Genomic DNA, 22,396 nt, shown 5'->3' on the forward strand with positions numbered 1-22,396 from the left:
TAACCGATTGACGAACAAAAACTGAAGCTCAGTCCGATTCGGGAAGCCGATCGCGAAAGATCATTTCTAACGGTTTCAAACAGTGAAAGTTCTTAAATAGTGGTCACATAGTACACTTAAGCATAATGTCCTCCGCCAGCACCATAGTCCTGTGGCTTCTGGTGGGAAGTGTTTTGCTGCTGGAACCGGCCTTTGCTTGGAAAAGATTTTGGCGTGGTCGAAAGTTTACCAAAGATGAACCGAGTCGTGATACCAAATTGTATTCTTCCGGTTTGGATCAGAATGTGCAGACTTTATGGTTCGATCAATTGTTGGACCATAATGATGCTACTAATCCGACAACTTGGAAGCAACGGTACTATGTGAATGACAAATTCTTCAAACCCGATCAGAATGGGCCGGTGTTTTTGATGATTGGTGGTGAGGGAGAAGCAACGGCCAGATGGATGTCCGAGGGTGCGTGGATTCACTACGCTGAAAAGTTCAACGCCCTCTGTTTCCAGCTGGAGCATAGATTCTACGGCAAAAGCAAGCCAACGGCGGATCTGTCAACTCGTAACCTTACTTACCTGACTTCGGAACAGGCCTTGGCTGATTTGTCGTACTTCATCGAGTCGATGAACCGAAAGTACAATCTGACTCCCGAAAACCGCTGGATCTCATTCGGTGGATCTTACCCAGGATCACTGGCCGCATGGCTCCGGGAGAAATATCCGCATCTTATCCACGGATCCATCAGTAGCAGTGGACCACTGCTGGCCAAGATCGATTTCAAAGAATACTTCCAGGTGGTCATTGCCTCCCTACAGAGTTATTCAAAGGATTGTACCGGATACATCCAAACGGCAATGACCCAGATCGAAACTATGCTGAAACACATGGTCGGTCAGCGCAGCCTGAGCGATAAATTCAAACTTTGCGATCCGGTGGAAAAGTCCATCTCGAACCCCCTGGACATCCAGAGCCTTTTCGAGACGGTGGCCGGCAACTTTGCCGGCGTGGTTCAGTACAACAAGGATAACAGCCCCCATGCCAAGATCACCATCGATCAGGTTTGCGACGTGATGGCCAACCAGACCATTGGACCACCAGTTACTCGTCTGGCCGCCGTCAACGCCATGGTCATGAAGCAGGATAACGTGACCTGCCTGGATTACGTGTACAGCAAGACGATCAAGCAGATGCAGAACGAGTCCTGGGAATCGGGTGTGGCCAATGGAGGTGAGAAAGTTTTTTTTTCTAAATTTTTCTCTAATTTCGATTTCTGAAGTCTGAATGTGAGTCTGAAATTTGAGACCCGAAACTCGGGTTTCGGAATTCAGATAAAGTATACGGATTTAGAATTCAGTTTGGAAGTTAGATTAAAAATTCAGATTAAAAATCCAGATTTGGAATTCAGCTCGGAAGTTAGATTGAAAATTTAAATTAAAAATCCAAAATTCCGAATCCAGAACCTAGAACTCAGACTCCAAAAGTCAGAGTTTAGTGCTCTAAATTCAGAGCCCGAATTCAGAGCTCAGAATTTATAACTCAGAATAAAAATATAGAACTCAGAATTCTGAATCAAGAACGCAGAGTTCAGAACTAAGAATTTAGAGAACTGAAAAATTTGGTACCTGAAATTCAGATCTTAGAATTTAGAACTCAGTATTGAGAACACAGGATTCAGATTTAGAACTCAGAAAGCAGAACTCAGGATTCAAAGCTAATAATTCAGAGTTCAGGACTAAGAATTCAGAATTCGGAATTCAGATTCAAAATTCGGAATTCAGATTCAGAATTCGGAATTCAGATTCAGAATTCGGAATTCAGATTCAGAATTCGGAATTCAGATTCAGAATTCGGAATTCAGATTCAGAATTCAGATTCAGAATTCAGATCCAGAATTCAGATTCATAATTTAGGTTCAGAATTCAGATTTGAAATTCAGATTCAGAATATCGAATTCAAAATCAGAATTCAGATTCAAAATTTAGACTCAGAATTCAGATCCAGAATTCAGACTTAAAATTTCAGATTCAGAATTCATTTTAAAAATTTTGAATGAGAGAATGCTGAATGTGAATTCGAGCTCTGAACTTTGAATCCAATCAATGAATCTGAAATCTGTGAAAGTGCAGGTCTGAAATTTAAAACTTGAATCTGAAATCTAAAGACTCAGCAGAATTTTTTTTTTTTTTTTTGTATGGGTTTATGAGCTACCTGGCTGACCCGGAAAGGAAAAACAGATCGGAGGACAGAAGAGGAAAATTTACATGAGAGTAGAATAGCTTAGAGTAGGATAGCGGCAACAGAGCCCGAGGGTTCTGAAGCACCAGTTTAGGGAAGCGTTAAGATAGTGCTCGACGGACTGGGACAATTGGGCCCTACATGAGCTTCGAGTTAACCCAACCTCCAATTCAACCGAGCAGTAACAGTATGGTAGCAAAAGTTATCATATGCTTACGTCTCGATATCATTGTCAGAAGGGTTCACTATCTTACCGTAGTTGAGTTATCCCTACCTGCCACCTAACCTTACTCGATGCAATAACTTTGAATTTATTATCGTTTTAGATTGACTAAAAAAACATATTTTTCGAATTCAGAACAAAACATCTAAATAAGAAGCTATCTCTCAATGCAGCAATTAATAGAATTTCGCTAAACACAAATAATAATTGTACCAAATGTTTTGGAAATTAAAAAATAATATAGAGATACAATTATGAATTGCATGTTCAATATCTTTTGTACTATCATTGACTTATCAAAATAATAGGATTTAAACCATAATGCAAATAGCGATGCTGTTCTTCTAAAACCTCATTGCTAATTTAGAACAACTTCTCAAACAACTTTCCTCAATCTTTGGTTTGGTTAAAATGAATGTCAATTTTTAAAACCCCGATATTATTTTCCTGGACGAGTAGGTTCTTGTTTATCAGAATCATACCTTCTATCTTCTACATTCCTTATTTTAATTTCAAACCTAATCAAGCTATAAGATCGAACTACAATAAAAAAGTATTAAAACGAGAAAGAACTATGCTGTTCTTCTAAAATCTCGAACATTTACAACTTCACAGAACAACTTTCTTCAATCTTTTTCGGATGAAATAAATTACACTCCTATTTATAAATCTCCAATATTATTTTGCTGTGCTATCATCTATCTTTTACTTCATTATTTGAATTTCATACCAAACCAAAAAATAGACAATTCTATCAAAAAGTTTCGAAACGCAAAGGAAATATTTTTGACAGAGAACTATCTAAACAGCACCTTAATCCAATAAGCCTCTAGTTCTTGTAAAATGCTTGATTTAATAATAAGCCTTCGAAATTCATAAACCGCAAATGCACACTTACTAGAGCATTGGGGAGAAGGAAACTGTTACTTTACCTTGCCTAGTAGCACATTGAACATTGAATACCTAACCATGCCAATTGTTAACATCCTCATCCATCTAATTCTTGTACAATTAAATTGCCTATCTAATTTTGGCAGTTATCATTCATTTACAATACTGTCTATTCTAATCTAACTTGCGCATAATGGAAAAGTGGAAATATCAGCATTAAAACAACAAATTGTGATATTTCCACTGCGCAATGCTGTTGTTGTCCAACGGAAGGGAGGGCAAGTGTTTCAACTCCCATTCACCTTATCAACATGGATCATCAAAGAAAAAGTATACGATATTCAATCACCTTTTAATTTATTTTCTATGATCTCATATCGAATAAGGCTACGTGCAACCGCCCTCTCAGGTTTATGTTAGTTTAGAGTATGTTTCCAAACCTTCAACTTCCATAAACACAGTAATGCACGCCGTCGCCGTGACCCATTACAGCCTAGGGTACGGAAAGACTCAGCAGAAATTTGAATCTGAAATCTGAATCTGAATCTGAAATCTGAATCTGAAATCTGAATCTGAAATCTGAATCTGAAATCTGAATCTGAAATCTGAATCTGAAATCTGAAATCTGAAATCTGAATCTGAAATCTGAATCTGAAATCTGAATCTGAAATCTGAATCTGAAATCTGAATCTGAAATCTGAATCTGAAATCTGAATCTGAAATCTGAATCTGAAATCTGAATCTGAAATCTGAATCTGAAATCTGAATCTGAAATCTGAATCTGAAATCTGAATCTGAAATCTGAAATCTGAATCTGAAATCTGAATCTGAAATCTGAATCTGAAATCTGAATCTGAAATCTGAATCTGAAATCTGAATCTGAAATCTGAATCTGAAATCTGAATCTGAAATCTGAATCTGAAATCTGAATCTGAAATCTGAATCTGAAATCTGAATCTGAAATCTGAATCTGAAATCTGAATCTGAAATCTGAATCTGAAATCTGAATCTGAAATCTGAATCTGAAATCTGAATCTGAAATCTGAATCTGAAATCTGAAATCTGAAATCTGGATCTGAAATCTAAATCTGAAATCTGAATCTGAAATCTGAATCTGAATCTGAATCTGAATCTGAATCTGAAATCTGAATCTGCAATCTGAATCTGCAATCTGAATCTGAAATCTGAATCTGAAATTTGAATCTGAAATCTGAATCTGAAATCTGAATCTGAAATCGGAATCTGAAATCTGAATCTGAATCTGAAATCTGAATCTGAAATCTGGATCTGAAGACCGCGTCTGAAATCTGGATCTGAAGTCCGCGTCTGAAATCTGAATTTGAAATCTGAATCTGAATTCTGAAATATGAAATCTGAATCAGAAATCTGAATCTGAAATTTTAATCTGAAATCTGAATCTGAAATCTGAATCTGAATCTGCAATCTAAATCTGAAATCTGGATCTAAAGTCTGAATCTGAAGTCTGAAATCTGACAATGGCGCTAAGTGATTTCTTAAGTTGAAAAATGAATCTTTTTTTAGCATAGTCTGGAGTTCTAAAAACTGAAATTCAAAATTTTGCAGCTCGCCAATGGACCTTCCAAACGTGTAACGAGTTCGGCTTCTACCAGACCTCGGGCCAGACCGGTTCCGTTTTCGGAGACCGCTTCCCGGCGGATTTCTTCGTGCGTCAATGTGCCGACATCTACGGGCCCCAGTACAGTGAGCAAACGTTGATCCGAGCCGTGGAGCGTACCAACACCATCTACGGAGCCCTGAATCCTTCGACCACCAACGTGCTGTACGTACACGGTTCCATCGATCCTTGGCACGCCCTAGGGCTGACCGAATCTAACAGCATCCAGCAGCCGACGATCTACATCGAGGGAACCGCCCACTGTGCCAACATGTACGAACCCAAGGAGGACGATTTCCCACAGCTGAAGGAGGCTCGGGAACGGATTGTCGCCTTTATCGGATCTCTGTTGGATCAGCATGTCGATTGATGAGGATACCTACTTCTGGAAACTGAAATTTGAAGACAGTTTTAAAATTTGAGTCTGGAGTTTTTCTGTTTATTGTTAAAATTAGATTAATAAAAAAAACAGCAACAATCAAACTTGTTTTTTCTCAAAAACGCAAATTTCCGCGAATTTTAAATGAGTATTGTTTCATTACATTTTATTAAATATATAAATACATAGTTTAAAAATGGCCTCCTAAAATATCTGAGACCCCCGTGAGTAAACAGATTTAATTTCTGGCTTCGTATCGACTTCATTGACTGGTGACTGAACCTGCTGCTCTTGAGATGGTTTCTGTTGCAGCGACGGCTGCTGTTCCGAGTTCTGCTGCTGCTGCTGCTCTTCCGGTTGCTGTGGCTGCGGATGAGGTTGCCCGATGTTTACCGACCGAACCGATTGCGAATCCAGATTATTTCCTTGATTCTCCTGGGCCAAGGATTTAACCGAGCGTGTTTCCATTCGGTCCTGCAGATCGGCATCGTCGGCCAGCGATGCCGTGTCCACCCGAGGATCGATTGTTGGTTGGGCCTTGCGATCCACCTCCGGGCAGTTGGAAATCTTCACCGAAGATCGGGACCGGCTCGAGCGGGCTGATTCCAACTCTCGAACGTTTTCGTTAGACACCCGGGTTCCCAGCGGGCGACTTGATATCTTCTTCTCTACCGACGGTTTTGGTTCAGGACAAGGCGGTACTTTGATGTGGAAGCTCTGTAAAAAAATGAACGTCAAGGAAATTTCTGTAGCTTCTTTTCAAAGGTTAAGAGAAACAGGTTTCATTTGAATGTCGAACGGTTGAACTGGGACAGCCAACATTTAGATGACACTTGAGCTGAGAGAGTTAGCATCTGGATTTCGAACAGAAGTGCGGGACATCCAACCAGAGTCGAACATTCAAACTGAGAAAGTCAACACTGAAATGTCGAACAGTTGAACGGGGCAGTCAACATCTGATTTTAGAACAGTTGAGCTGGGAAAGCCAATACTTGAATGACGAACAGTTAAGCTAGGCAGCCAACGCTTTAATGTCGAACAGTTGAGCTGAGGCAGCCAACATTTGAATGTCGAACAGTTGAATTAGGTTAGCCAATATTCGGAATTCTAACAGTTGAACTGAGATAACGAATACTTGAATATTGAACAGTTGAACTGGGACAGCTAACATTTGAATTTAGAACAGTTGAGCTGAGGCCACCAACACTTGAAAGTCGAACAGTTGAACTGACCGCCAAAATTTGAATGTCGACTAGATGAACTGGGACAGTCAACATTTGGAAATCTAAAAGTAAAGCTGAGATGGCCAACACTTAAATTTCGAATAGTTGAACTGGAACACTGCCGCTCATAGCAAGTCCGTCCCATTTGCATTTTCATCATTTTTCAGTTTATCGCTGGAATCACTTTAATTTTATCTATAGTTTCAAGAGAAAACTTTGTTTTCAGTACTTTGTTCTGATGAACATTGAAAAAAACCTCAAGTAATTTTGTCCCATTGAACAAATGATCGCAAGTCGGTCCCATATGGCATAAATCATAGCATGTCAGTCCCACAGCCATAAGGGCCCAGCAAATGATTTTCAACAGAATCAAAACAACAAAAATTATCATTATAAAGTGAAAATCTTTCATTGGCCGTTGCAGTGACAGATTCTGTTGATTATTTCGTATATAAACGCATCCAAGTGCTGATTTACCGTTGGACTTTTTACGATTTTTCAATGCCGTTTTTCTCATTTCAACAAAAACGCAAATGGGACGGACTTGCTATGAGCGGCAGAACAGTTGTGCAGAAACAGCCAACACTCTCGTTATATGCTAAAGGACTGGAACTGGACACGAACTTCATAATGACTCCAGTAACACATTAAGCTCAGAATACCCATCGGAGTTCTTTCGAACAAACGTTTCTTGTCCGAACTGCCTTCCAAAGTCAGGACTACGAGGAGAAATTCAGCGAGTCACATCAGCAGACTCGCAGCATAAGCCCCTGAATATTTGAACCCAAAAATCTACTTACCTCTGGCACCGACCAAACAAAAATGCCTCCGTCGCTGGATCCGGTAACAAGAAACTTTCCGTTCGGACTGTACCTAGCAGATGTTATGGAACTAGCATGTCCGATTCCGATAGCAACTTCGACGCCCAGCTGGTAGTCCCACAAACGAACCAACTGATCGGTACCAGCCGATACAAAGTAATCTCCCGTCATATTCATATCTATTGCATTAACCGGTCCGGATTTGGATCCCTCAACCTCCCGGACCAAACTTCCATCGAAAGCTTCCCAATAACCAATCAATTTGTCCGATCCGGCAGTCAATATCTGTACTCCAGTTGGATAGTACTGAGCTGCAATGAATTGCGTATGAGCAAAGATCACATGTTTCCTGGTTAAGCGAATCAGATCCCATATCACGCAGCTACCATCTCGCGAAGCCGACACCACTTCCGTATCAAAGGTATTGATGTGCACCGACTCGATCGGTCCATAATGCTCCTTCAACACTCCGATCATGCTCTGCACGTACGGCTCGATTTTCCACACCCGAACTTGACCCTCGATACCGCCGCTAACCAGCATCTTGCCGTTACTGGTTACCGCCACCGATGAGCAACCCTTGTTGTGGGCATTCGGTATGGCGTAGATCAACCGGCCGGTTAGCGGGGTGAACGCTCGGATCACACCGTCGTTCCAGGCCGATATTATACTCTTACCATCCCGGCTGAACACGATCGAGGAGGAAGCAAAGTTGGGCACCACGATGCGCAGAAGTTCCTGCATTCGCGAGGTAGACCAGATGCGGATCGATTCGTGGCTAGCGGTAGCAAAAACCAGAGAGAAGTTGCTGGAATTAGAGATTTTTTTCAGTTAGAAGGACACCCAAAAAAATTTGAAATTTATTTAAACCTTACTAAGGAAAAGCAATATCATAAACCGCATTCGTGTGGCAGGTCTTTAGCAATTTCAGTGTTGTAGCAAAGTTCAAGACTTCCAGCGAATATATCTCACAACTCTCTGTTCCAATCAGCAGTGTACATTGATTTACTAACTGCAGAGATGTGATCACACCTCCAACCTTGGTCTTTTGTAGCTGAAAATTTAATTTATTTAACTAAATAATCGAATAACAAACAACAACCTCTCTCTCACCAGTTTCAAATTCGGCCAAGTAGGACTATTATAATTCTTGAAGCTTACATTACGCTCCTGCACCAAATCGATCGTTCCATCACCGGCTCCGATGATCAGCTTGCCTTCGGGCAAAATCAACAGATCCCGCACCCCGTAGTGATACTTTTCGCAATCTTTCCCGGGTGGTTTTCGCGGATTGTGCTTCCCGAAACATCCCAATAGCACCGGAATCTTATCCTGAACCGGAGCATTGGGATTGTTACTGATATTGAGGCGTATCTTGACCACATCTCCGCTCATGGTGCCAACGTACAGGATTTCATCGTTCGGTGTCACCCGCATGCCGGTGAACTCTCGACGAAGCTTTCCGACGGCAACGTCTTGAACGTCCAAGCGCTTTCGGTCCCGGTCGATGTGCCAAACGCGGAGATTTTCTGCAAATGGAGGAAAATTTTGTAAAACAGTGAGAAGAAAACATAAATTTTAATAAAGAATATTATGTAAACCTGAAACTTGCAATCTCGATCCAAATTAAAGTTTAAGTTTAAAATTTGTCTCTTGGTGTAACTGCAAGAATAATATAATTAATTGTTTACGGGACTTCTTTATCCGCTAATACTATTCGTAAAAATAAATTCCTTTAATAAAATCCTTTTTTTACAAATTTGAAATTTTGAAATTGAAATAACAATCAAAATTATAAGCCTGTGATCTCTTGAAATTGGTTATCTGAATTTTAAATAACAATTAAATCTGTATCTGAATCCTGAACCTGAATATTAATATAGCATTTATATTAATAACTTAGATTAAGCTCATAAATACGTTAAAATTATCAAGATTACTTACTATGAAATTTGAATTTTGGATCTTTTTCTGAGTTTCAATATGATTTCTAAAATGTTAAAAAAACGATTTCTGATTTGAGATTCCAGATCAAAATTTCGATATAAGCCAAGAATTGAAATTTGTTACAGAGCTTTAAGGGATATAGCTAGTATTTCATGTCTTGGGTTTAAATCTCAATTCATTATTTCCTTATTTTATTTTTAATCTGAATTTAAATATGAATTTCGAATGGTGAATCTTATTTTGAGTTTTCAATTGTAGATCGCCATTTTGAATTTTTGAATTTTAGCATGCAAAAGAATTAAGTTTAAGAACTTTTGAACTGAATATGAAACAAAAACTCTGGATGGTTTCTAAAGCTATGAGCATTTAGAGACCGGGCACTTCATTTCGGTGATAATTATATTCCTAGAGCCCGAGTGTGCAAAATTTTGGCAAAAATAAGTTGGTTATGAAAAGGACTTTCTAGCCTTTTTTCCTGATGTCTAGTTAACGTGTTTTTGTCAAATTTACGATGAAAAAAAAAACATAGTAAAATTTTTTTGCACAATCACTTTAGAAATCTCTCCTTGTTGACTCATGGACTGATAGTTTTTTCTGAATTTTTTTTTGACCCAAATTGATAAGAAATATTAGGAGACTCACCAGAATGTTTTTAATCAAACGAGTAGTTTTTAAAATATACGCTTTTGTAACTGCCCGGATTCTAAATGATTTAGCCTTAATATTGTGTTTTTTTTCATATTAGGAAAAAAAAATTTAATGCAGATGAGTTTCAAAAATTTTGGATAAAATTTCGAATAAAATGCGAAACGAATTTTGAATTGAAATTTGAATTTTGAAATTTTGAAAACACCTTTTCAATTCTATTTTATAACGATAATGCCACTGAAAAGCAAGAACCCTAAACATGATACATAGTACGAAGTATGAAGACAGAAATACATTTTAGATTGTTATAATAGGGAATCAGAACCCAGAATAGGAAAAAAGAACCCCGACATGAGTTTAATCTATTAAAGTTTAGTATCCATAAATGAATTTCTATCATCAAGTGAGAAAACTTTTGAAATCTGTTGCAGAATTCTGAATCTGGGATTAGTTTTCGAGGTTTTGGTCCTGAGTTAAGATTTTAATCTTGAATAACCTTACTCAATCATCAAAATTTGATTAAGAATTTAAAATTTGAACATTTAGTAGAACACTTCGGCGTTTTGGTTTGGTCACCAATTTCTAATTATGATATTCTTGCTCAAACAATTCTTGAATTATATAAAGAAAATTTTTTTTTACATATTTTATTATTCATTTTAAAGTTCTATTACATACACAGTTTTTCGTATTGTATAGAAACTTTCGAAAATACATCCTCAAATCTTTGAAATGGTGGGCTATATTTATATAAGGATTCTTTTATTAACAAAATAGGCTTTGAATTTTCAAATTTGCTATAAAATTTGATGAGTTTAGCTTATTTCATTTCAGCATAGCGGTTCAAATGCGGTTCAAATCTGATTCTTGCGAACTTATTCAAATTCTAGATTTTAGTTTAAAATTTTGCTTTTGAAAAATACTGCAATATTAACAATGTTCAACAATACAGAAATATGGAGGTCCCTGCAATTTGTTTTGCAGGAAAATTACAAAAAGTATTTTTCATTGAAAATCAATCATGGTGATGATTTAAAAAAAATAAAAACCTGGTTTTTTTCCATTAAAAAGATGCCAAATCAACTTAAGCTCTACCTTAAATTTGTAATTTTCAGCTAAATTATGTACCGTAAAATTGGGTGAATGAAGGCATGAAGGTGAAACGGGAAAAAAATGGGAAAAAATGTAGTGATCTCAATATTAAGCATTCTACACATTATTTTTTCTCCTTTCAGGACCAAAACTTTTCTAGATATATTGCGCAAAAAAATATAAATTTTATTTACTTCATGTTATTTGAATAAATCAATTTTTTTTAAGCGTAATACATTCGCCAAATTTAATACCATGCTGAGTTGCCGGGTGCTCAGATTTGTCTGTAAAACCAAGACTTTTGACCCTTCGTCCAGATATTGGTCAGACACAGATTTTGTCCAGATTTTTGCTGAGAGTGCCCAGATTTTACAGATTTTCAAAATTGAGTGATAAAATGAATATTCATGTATCGGATTTGATCCGTAAGTGGCAGATTGAACTGAAGTCTGGCTTGTATTCATTGGTATTTGACCAATCATTCATTAAACATATTTTTTTTAAATAAAATCAGCATGGTACGTGGAAGGAGTGTTTGTCATATAGTTATGGCAGTGTTTGTTAGATAATTATAAACTCGAAAATAACCCGAACACCAAAAAAAACCCCACCCCCCTCCGCCCCCACTCACACGATTCGTCAAATTTAATGTCTTGTTTAGTACCAAATTTGTGATTTTCCTTATGCACAGACACACACAGACTTTTTTTCAAAATTGCCCAGATTTTTATCCTTAACACCTGGCATCCCTGATACCATGACCATGTATTGTTTGGCATCACTTTTGATAGTGATGTGACATGTCTACAATATTGCACGGAAAATAATATAAAGGTAAAATTTACCGAGCAGCGAGGTACTTTTTTCCACCCCTCTTTTGAGGTAAATTTTACCATTTTTTCATTCACCTAGCAAAAAGGGGAATTGTACCGTTTTCACCTAGAAAAAAGGTAAATTTTACCTTTTTGGGATTCACTGAGCAAAAAGGTACATTCTACCGGTTTCCCATTCACTATCTAAAGGGGTTTTTTCCACTGTTCTGGTTATTCACTAAATTAAATGAAACAAAGACACAAATTCATTCAAGATTTTATTATTATTTTTCATTACCTATGTCATTAATGTTTTGGGAATTTATGTTTTAATAATGTTCTCCGTTTTTTAATAATGTTCTCCGTTTTTTAATAATGTTCTCCGTTTCCTCGAATGTTCCGTTTTGTCGGAGGAAAATACTATATTGCATCCTCGCTCATCAACGCTGCCTTTTCCGTGTCCACCATGGCCGCTGAATCCTCCAACAATTAGCACATTTCGTCCCTTCTCCGTTCGACTCATCCGGCCAGCTGGGGGATAATGTTGGCTGTTCCGGAATGATGAGTAAAACACTTATTCGTAGCTCAGTAGGCCCATCTGTAATATAGTTTTATGATGAGAACCAGCACAGCAAAATGAAACCTAATGCTAAATTTACCTCTCTGTTTCTTCACGTGTTGCGCACGAAACAAAACTTCCTGAATGAAAAAAACAACAATAAACGGGTTCGGAAAATAGTTTCCTTTGTTTCGAAGTGAATTGTACCGTTTTGTTCAGCGCAATCCAGGTCAAACTTCACCTCGCTTCGAGGTAAGCTTTACCTCGAAGAGGTAGAAAGTACCTTTTTGGATTTACCTTTTTTTAGGTGAATTCTACCTTTTTTGTCTGCTCGATTCAGGTAAACTTAACCTCGTTGTGAGGTGAGTTTCACCTCGGTTAGGTAAAAGTTACCTTTATGGATTTCACAAGCATTCACCTTTTTATCTCGGTGAATTTCACCTTTTTATTATTTTCTGTGTGGTATTGTGAAGAATTCTTTAAACATGATTTTGGCCAAAAAAGGAAGAAAATTAATTTAAACTAATTTGAACCAATTGTGGGGTTGATTCGAACATTCCCATAAAAGTTCCCCAAGATTGTTGAAAATAATGTAGATCTCAAAAAATTACTTTCAAGATGATCCTAGAAGAATAGGGCTTCCAGCTTACGCAGGAAACCTAGAAATAAAAATCTAAATTTTATTTGAATTTTCTTGCCCTTTAACCTTCCAAAGTCGTTCGGGTCAATATGACCCGAAGCGCACATTAAAATCATCATAACTCTTCGAGAAAAAATCGCAAAAATTTGATTTTAAAAACCTCCCTGGAGAATCACGAAATACACAATCTGTAGTACCAGACAACTTCCTGTGACCACCGGAAGTGCTCCCTCAAAAAAATCCGTAATTAGGCTGTTCGGGTCTATATGACCCGAGAGTTTGCGTAAGTTCCCCTGGCCGCAAATATTGACCGATTTCGATGAATTTTAATTCATTGTTTAGATAATTTATTCTAGTTTCTCAATATTGAAAAATAAAGTCGAAATATTTTACGAAATCACCAGTAGCTGATTCCGAATGAAAAAAGTCCCGAAAAAGAGCTCTTTTTAGAATGCCTATAACTTGAGACATGTTCCAAATATTGCGCTGATTTTATAATATTTGGAATTGTTAAGAATAAATCTATCCATGGATGTATAAATTTTTGGTGGTCCAAAGGAAGTTTTGGCCACTATCCTGGAACTACCGGTAGAAAAAATTCTTACTTCAAAAAAGTCACCCAATTTTGGCTTTGCATTGCTGTATCTCGGTTACCAATGGATCGATTCTCTAAATTTAAATTTTAGTTTTTTTTCGCTAACTTTATTATTATTTTCGTACAACATAGTTGGTTCCTTAAAAATCTCAGTTGTTCAGTATATGGTAATGAAACTCACATCTTTTTTGTCATTTTTCAAACTCCCCCTCGTGTCGGTGGGTTTACGCGATTTTGTTAGCGTGATTTCTCTAAAATTTGAACTCAAATTGGTCACTTTTTATATACCTAGAGATTCATTAGAATCTCCTCTTTCGATTGACATACATTTTGTGTGGTGTTTTGAAATTTTGTAGCAACGTTTTTTGAATTTACTGAAAGCTGCCAGATTTCAACCAGTTTGGTCCACGTTTTCAACAGGTTGGTGTACAAATCTCGCACCCCTCACGTAGCTGCGGGAGAAACAAATCCTGTAGCTCTCTTTTTGTCGCTCACCAAATCTACCACCCAACCCAGCAGCAGGAGGAACTGCCGTCTCGCCGCGTGGTTTGTTGATTGGTTGTGCTGATGCTGATGCCTCTTTGCGTAGTAAATGTTTTGATTTTAAAATAGAGAAAGGTTATTTTTCCAAATTGAAATTAGCTTCTTGAATCTTTTTAGATATTTTATCATTAGAATTCTTCAGTGATACATTTGTTTTGAATGTTATCATGATTCTTTTCTTTTATTTCAAGCAGGAGACACAAAATCTATGATTCAAGTTACAAATATTCTGAAATTTTAATCAGAAACTTTTATCAGAAATCGGAATCTGAAATTAGAGTCTGAAATTTGAAATGGAATCTGAATCTCAAATCGAAATCTGAAATCTGAATCTGAAATCTGAATCTGAAATCTGAATCTGAAATCTGAATCTGAAATCTGAATCTGAAATCTGAATCTGAAATCTGAATCTGAAATCTGAATCTGAAATCTGAAATCTGAAATCTGAATCTGAAATCTGAATCTGAAATCTGAATCTGAAATCTGAATCTGAAATCTGAATCTTAAATCTGAATCTGAAATCTGAATCTGAAATCTGAATCTGAAATCTGAATCTGAAATCTGAATCTGAAATCTGAATCTGAAATCTGAATCTGAAATCTGAATCTGAAATCTGAATCTGAAATCTGAATCTGAAATCTGAATCTGAAATCTGAATCTGAAATCTGAATCTGAAATCTGAATCTGAAATCTGTATCTGAAATCTGAATCTGAAATCTGAATCTGAAATCTGAATCTGAAATCTGAATCTGAAATCTGAATCTGAAATCTGAATCTGAAATCTGAATCTGAAATCTGAATCTGAAATCTGAATCTGAATCTGAAATCTGAATCTGAAATCTGAAATCTGAATCTGAAATCTGAATCTGAAATCTGAATTTGAAATCTGAATCTGAAATCTGAATCTGAATCTGAAATCTGAATCTGAAATCTGAATCTGAAATCTGAATCTGAAATCTGAATCTGAATCTGAATCTGAAATCTGAGATCTGAATCTGAATCTGAAATCTGAATCTAAAATCGGATCTTGAAATTTAAATCTGATATCTGAATCTGAAATCTGAAATCTGCAATCTGAAATCTATAATCTGAATCTGAAATCATGGACGTGAACTTTAGAAATGTTGCCCATCCATTAAAATATTAAATAAAAAAAGATTCAAGCAATTCCTACAACAATAAAGCATTCATTTCGTTATCAGCATCAGCACAATCAATCAACAAACCACGCGGCGAGACGGCAGTTCCTCCTGCTGCTGGGTTGGGTGGGTAGATTTGGTGAGCGACAAAAAGAGAGCTACAGGATTTGTTTCTCCCGCAGCTACGTGAGGGGTGCGAGATTTGTACACCAACCTGTTGAAAACGTGGACCAAACTGGTTGAAATCTGGCCGCTTTCAGTAAATTCGAAAAACGTTGCTACAAATTTTCAAAACACCACACAAAATGTATGTCAATCGAAAGAGGAGATTCTAATGAATCTCTAGGTATATAAAAAGTGACCAATTTGAGTTCAAATTTTAGAGAAATCACGCTAACAAAATCGCGTAAACCCACCGACACGAGGGGGAGTTTGAAAAATGACAAAAAAGATGTGAGTTTCATTACCATATACTGAACAACTGAGATTTTTAAGGAACCAACTATGTTGTACGAAAATAATAATAAAGTTAACGAAAAAAAACTAAAATTTAAATTTAGAGAATCGATCCATTGGTAACCGAGATACAGCAATGCAAAGCCAAAATTGGGTGACTTTTTTGAAGTAAGAATTTTTTCTACCGGTAGTTCCAGGATAGTGGCCAAAACTTCCTTTGGACCACCAAAAATTTATACATCCATGGATAGATTTATTCTTGACAATTCCAAATATTATAAAATCAGCGCAATATTTGGAACATGTCTCAAGTTATAGGCATTCTAAAAAGAGCTCTTTTTCGGGACTTTTTTCATTCGGAATCAGCTACTGGTGATTTCGTTAAATATTTCGACTTTATTTTTCAATATTGAGAAACTAGAATAAATTATCTATACAATGAATTAAAATTCATCGAAATCGGTCAATATTTGCGGCCAGGAGAACGTTCGTAAACTGCAGGTCAAATTTAACAAAAATAGATTTGTACGGAAATTTTGCGAACGGCTTTGGAAGGTTAACGATAAATTAAATAAAACAAATTCCAATTGGAAAGTTTTTATTCCAGTATTCAGTGATTTTATAATTTACATCATTTTGATTTTACACGTTGCAAAATTTTACATCACTTTTATTTTACACGTTGTAAAATTTTACTGGCGTGTAATTTCCAACTAGTACTGAAAATTCCGTCATATATGATGCTTCTTTTTATTTACATCACATGTGATGTGATTTTACAGATTTTTTTCGTAGTGTGCCCAGAAAAAAAATCTGAATCCTTAAAAGCACTGAAATTGAAATCCCTTAATATTACATGACATAGAACGCGATTTCATACTGTAAATTTCCGTCACTTATGATGCTTCTTTTTATTTACATCATATGTGATATAATTTTACAGATTGTTTCGTAGTGCGAAATATTACATGTCACAGAAAATTACAAAAACTGAATCCTTAACAACTCTGAAGAATGAAGAATTGAATCTTACATGACAAGGAACACGATTTTCTATTGTAAATTTGAAATGATTGAATCCTTGACAGCACTGAAAATGAAAAAAAAAAACACGAAAGCAAGTCGTAAGTTTTTTGACCTGTCGGATGTATGCGCTGCCGTGTTGTTTGATTGTTCGTTTATTGTGGAATGGTAAGTGCTTAGAATAAGTGGTTAGATAAAGCTAAATATGCTTCAAACAATTTGTTTTCATTCTAACAGATTCGCAAAGTCCGTCCCGGGAAAGGCTCCGCCAGATGGAAATTGTGACTATCGTAGCTATGATTGGCAAAAGTGTCAGATAAAAAAAAAGTGGCAAAAGTGGCAGGCAATTTCAAATGTCGGGCAAGGTATTGTGGAGGTTAATTAAATTTCTGAGGTTTAAACACGATGGGACCAGCAATCAATTTTTACGAAAGAGAAGTTTGTTGAAAGAAACACTATTTTTATATATTACAGTTTATATATACACAGTTTAAAAAATAGGTTTAAAATAAATGTAATCTGGTGTGCACATAAAGATTGTTTTTTTTTCATTGAGAGATGAGAGATCTTCTTTGAATCATATTACTAGAAATTAAACAAAAAAATCTAATTGGAACGTTTTTTTAATTCAGTGGTGTAAAAATTTCATCACTTTTAAATTACACGTCTGTAAAATTTTACAGGTGTGTAATATCCAACTTGCACTGAAAATACCGTCATATATGATGCTTCTTTTTATTTACATCATATGTGATGTAATTTTACAGATTTTTTGATAGTGTGTAGCTAATTAAAAAACCCATCTGGGTGAAGTACTCTTCGGTTAGTTTAATTAGTTAGTTTCGGTTAATTTACTTTTTATCATATTTACCTATGTATATATTATGTAGGTATTTATATTATAAGTACCTACATCGAAATTTACGAGAAACCGATCAAAAACTTTTGTCATTTCGTCGGTTAAACAAATAAGGAGGGGATAAATTGAAGACAAATTTAAAACTTTATAGACTTACGATCTCCACCGGAAACGAATGTCGTCCATCGATGGTTGAGTCCGCACACTTTCAAGGCATCTCCGGTGGTTTCCTTAGTTGCTATGGTCCCACAAATAGCCATGCTGAAAATAACAGAATCAATCAATGTCAAATTAAAAAAAAAAGCAACATTTCAAAAACCAACGCACTTTTGCTCAATATCCCACACGATAATCGATCCACAATCCTTTCCACCCAAGCTGATCAGATACTGTTCGTTGGAGCTGAAACACAGCGACTGGACCCGCACCCGGTGCAGCTCGTGCCGGGAGATTTCCTGCCGCGATTCCCAGTCCCAGATGATGACGTACGCCCGGAAGCCCATGTAGTTGGTCTGACCGGAAGCTACCATCCGACCGGAACTGGAAATGTCCAGGGTCGCTATGGTATTGGTGTGACCCCGCAGAAAAGTCTGCTTATTGGTGGCCAGCTCGTACACGGAAATTTCATTCCCCAACGGAAAAACCAGATGCTTCTGATCCGGATGGACCCGCAGCCCGGAAATAACGTGTCCTGTATGAAGAGAAAAGTTAAAGATTTCATTCTAAGGTTAAATAACAAGACCTACCATCGAATCCGATGATCGCAGCCGGTTCTAGCTTTAACTTTTCGTTACATTCTGCGGTGGCCATTTCGGAACGACTGCACAGGGAACGAACTGCAAAATTCTGTTTATACGGAACAAACAGAATTTTCGGTGGTTCTCTCGCTATGAGAATACAATCGAGGTGTGTTGCTCAGGCAACGAAGTTCAACCCTTGATTACATACTTCCTTTTTGCTTGCCAGCTATGTTTTTGAAATTTGCCTTTTGCCCACCCAAATATGTAGAGGGGGATTATCGAGTTGAAAGAACGTTGCACAATTATGCTAAACGTGGCTGCCTGCACACAGGACATGACTATGCATACGCGTTGGCCACGTGGTCAGTGGAGCGGGTCGGATGGAATTTAAATTTCGATAAACGGTTAGGGTAGGGGCTCATATTTTCACGTTGGGCCGTCTTTACAGATTTCTACCTTGTCATTTGATTAAATAATTAGAAATAAGGCCGGAACAAATATCAATTTCTTCTTTCGTCACCGTCGAAATTTTCAAGAATCCCGAAGGGGAGAAAAATAAATTTTGAAGTATTTTATGGAAATTTCGAAAAAATATCAAATATCCGTAAGATTACAAGTACAAAAAAAATTCAAATTGTGGAAAATGGAAGTTTTATCACCATTTGTATTCTTGATTCTATTGATTTTTTCGATAAAAAAAACACACCCCACCCTCTTGATGTTCACTCTAGGCCGGTACAACCCAAAACCAAGTTGAAATGCCGCAAAATCGGATGAAACTGGCTCCCGACGAAAATGACTTCGAGGGGGCTTTCCCAAACTTGAGAATAAACGTCATTTTTGCAACTTAATTTTGGGGCATGTCATGCGGCAGGGATTTTTTTTGGGATTTTTTCATTTGATGCACCAAATATCAAAAGGGATTATAAAATTTTAGTAAAGACAATATTTTTTTTCATAATTCCATTTTTAATTTTATTTTCAATAATACTTTTTTCTAAATTGACTGACCTCGGCAGAAGTTTTCGAAAATGGTAATTCAAGAAACCCGAGCTTGATTTATCCCGGAGCAATTCTCAATGAATTCGATCGGGAATTACAGAGTTCTGCTGCCGTCATAAAGAACGGAAGTTAAAGCTTACATTTTACTTTAAAAATCAATGGGTCTGACCTGTAGGATGCACCCGGAAGGAAAACCAGGCTGCAATCGTCACTAGCGTTGACTATCCAGTGGATAGTATCCACGGCTGCGATTGATATGCAGAACAGCCGAATTCATATGTCATGTCGAAAACTGGCGATTGGTACCGTTTAGGAACGTCACGTGTCCTCACAACCTTGAGACTTCCTAGCATAGTGCTATCCGACGCTCCCGTTTTAGTAGGTTGCTGCTGCAATTGTTCCAGATCGTCCTCCGCTTCTTTCCGGTTCCTTCCGGAAATTCGCTGGAGGCATGATAATGATAATGTTCTGGGTAGATGTTTTTTAAAAATAATCGATGAATAATCGTTTTCTGGAAATCTATAAATTAAAATGAATAAAGCATGATTAAATTTCGTCAAATTCAAAGCATTTTACCAGAGATTCTATTCGATGCGACTGACTTTGTTTTGCTTACAAGAAAAAAACTAACTGAAAATAAAGGGAAATTTTTTTGGGGTGGTCAGTTCGAGCTTCGAACTTTGATTTTGGTGTATTGACAACAGCCCAAAATCAAGAACGCCAGGCGAACTTTGTTTTGATGCGCTGGCGTTCTTATTTTTGGGTTGTTTTGATTCTGAGTGTTCCAACTCCGAGTGACAGAAGAACACCCAAAATAATTTGCACATAGCTGCTACGTGAAAAACTACATAATTTTTATCCAATTGATTTTCACGTAAATTGTACGAATAAAATAGGTAAACGCTCCCCTAATAGGAATTTTTGCTTGGTGAACATCAAGTGCAACTTACGTGAATTTTTAGTATGTTCAATGCGATGTGATGATGAAAGCTACGTGAAATGTGTTTAGTATAGAAATAATATTTGGATCTTTTCTATTATTTTTATTTATTTTTGTTTTTACTTGCGGTAATCAAAAAATGAAAACAAATTCAATCCAATCCTAAATAAAATTTATTTTTATTATCGTTTATGTTCACATCGTCACAACACTTTTACTTACATTATCAGTTCTAATGAAAACTAAATTTTCGGGACGTCTTACGTGGTCTTACCAGCGAGTTGGTTGTTGAATCCTGTAAAAGTTGAAGATAACTAATAATATAAATAAGATTATCAGAATGATAAATAGTTTACCTGGTTAGGATCAATGGATTGTTTCTTTTTGCATCAATGGACCCTATATATGTATCCGGTAATTTCCTTGGAACCGGGCAGCTTAAATTTCCAACGATGGAAGCGATACTGCTTCAGCGGCCGATGAATAACTAACTTCCATCCAGGGCCGTTTGACTGCATTCAATTTTCCAACAAGAATTTACTACTACACGCTTGAAAAAATGCGAAAAAATGATTTCAATCCATCCACTTAGACTTTACGTGAAATTCATGTGTCAGTTACATGGAAGTAGAGTATCTACTACAAATCACACGTAGAATCGATGTGCTGCATCAAAAGCTCAGTTTACGTGAAAAATCCCGTATATTTAATTTCTAAATTATTTTGGGTGAAGGATTTGAAATTTGTTGAGGCCTAAGGTACACCGAAAAAACTTTTCACATTAACGCTACGTGAAAATATACATAGATTTTTGCCACCATGAAAATCACGTGAAACTTACGTGAATTTCAGGTAGCTAACAGAGCCCGCGCAGCAAGCAGAATTCACGTAATTTTCATATGAGTTGTAGGTGAAGCGTACGTGAGAATAATTTAGATCGGATGTGAATAAGGATTCGATCTACTGCATACTTTTCACGTAGATTTAATTTAAATGTTAACGTTTTGTATTGTATTTCGCATCAATGAAACATTTTATTCGAAGAGAAGATTTTATTTACCTACATGAATTACTTTCACATCATTCATAGTTACACTTAACTGTATTCACAATTTTACTTCACCTTTCATTAAAATCACTTCACAACGTCTTCGAAAAATTGTATTCAATTCGGCCCCCTATAGCAGTTGGCTGATCGTTCCAGCTGCTCCAATTCCGCATCCTGTTGAAATGGCAAAATATATAAATAACAACCAAACAATGATATTTTTTACTACTTACGAATTTACAGCTTCTCCATCACAAAAAAAAAACTTCTCTTTTTGGCAGCCGATAGAACTTGGATTCACGCGCGCCTTATTGGGTACCTTTTGCCTTTCACATAGATTTTACTAAATTGAGCCATTCAGAGCTACGTGAACATCACATAGAATTCAACAAACCCGCTTGTGATTGGCTGTTCACTGGAATTTCACGTAAATCAAACGTGACTTTGTTTTGAAAGCATGACAACTATAGGAATTTCACGTAAGGATTAAGTGAATTCGTATTAGCTTCTACGTGCTTCACGTAAACCAAGAAAAAATTCACGTAATGAGTGCCTACGTGAAAATATAGGTGAATTAACGTGTCCTTTTCGGCTGAGTGTAAAGAAAATAATTAAACTAACCATTTCAACCGATGTTTTAGATTATTTTTTTTTTGGTTTTTTTTTTTCAATTCTTATTTCTACATATACCTACCTTCGTTTTTGTTAATACGAAACATTGGATTTAAATTTAATGATTCTTTCAATTTTTAAGAGCAAGTCCACTGGGGTTGGGAAAAAGTGGTAGAAATTTCGACACTTACAGCACATTTTGAAAATTTTGCCATGCAAAATCATTTTCAAGATCTGTGGCCTTCTAATTTTTTTACAACACGTGTTGTATTTTCGCCTGCTGTGATACAAAAATAGCAATATTTCTATCACATACGGCTGAAATAGAAACAGTGTTGT

At 36.7% G+C, this 22,396-nt stretch overlaps 2 protein-coding genes across 2 annotated transcripts; one reads left to right on the top strand and one right to left on the bottom strand.

The window, feature by feature from the left end:
- LOC129756742 (putative serine protease K12H4.7) lies at positions 1–5,461 on the top strand. The gene is made up of 2 exons (XM_055753737.1): positions 1–1,221; positions 4,928–5,461. The coding sequence occupies exons 1-2, from the start codon at positions 126–128 to the stop codon at positions 5,347–5,349; spliced, it is 1,518 nt and encodes a 505-aa protein (XP_055609712.1). The 5' UTR covers positions 1–125; the 3' UTR covers positions 5,350–5,461.
- A 59-nt stretch (positions 5,462–5,520) lies between these two features.
- On the bottom strand, positions 5,521–19,010 carry LOC129756741 (cilia- and flagella-associated protein 52). The gene is made up of 7 exons (XM_055753736.1): positions 18,462–19,010; positions 18,043–18,406; positions 17,873–17,976; positions 8,516–8,931; positions 8,278–8,456; positions 7,382–8,210; positions 5,521–6,075 (listed from the first exon to the last, which is right to left on the bottom strand). The coding sequence occupies exons 1-7, from the start codon at positions 18,523–18,525 to the stop codon at positions 5,563–5,565; spliced, it is 2,469 nt and encodes an 822-aa protein (XP_055609711.1). The 5' UTR covers positions 18,526–19,010; the 3' UTR covers positions 5,521–5,562.
- Positions 19,011–22,396: the final 3,386 nt, after the last annotated feature.

This window comes from Uranotaenia lowii, chromosome 3 (assembly GCF_029784155.1).
Source record: "Uranotaenia lowii strain MFRU-FL chromosome 3, ASM2978415v1, whole genome shotgun sequence".
NCBI lineage: Eukaryota > Metazoa > Arthropoda > Insecta > Diptera > Culicidae > Uranotaenia > Uranotaenia lowii.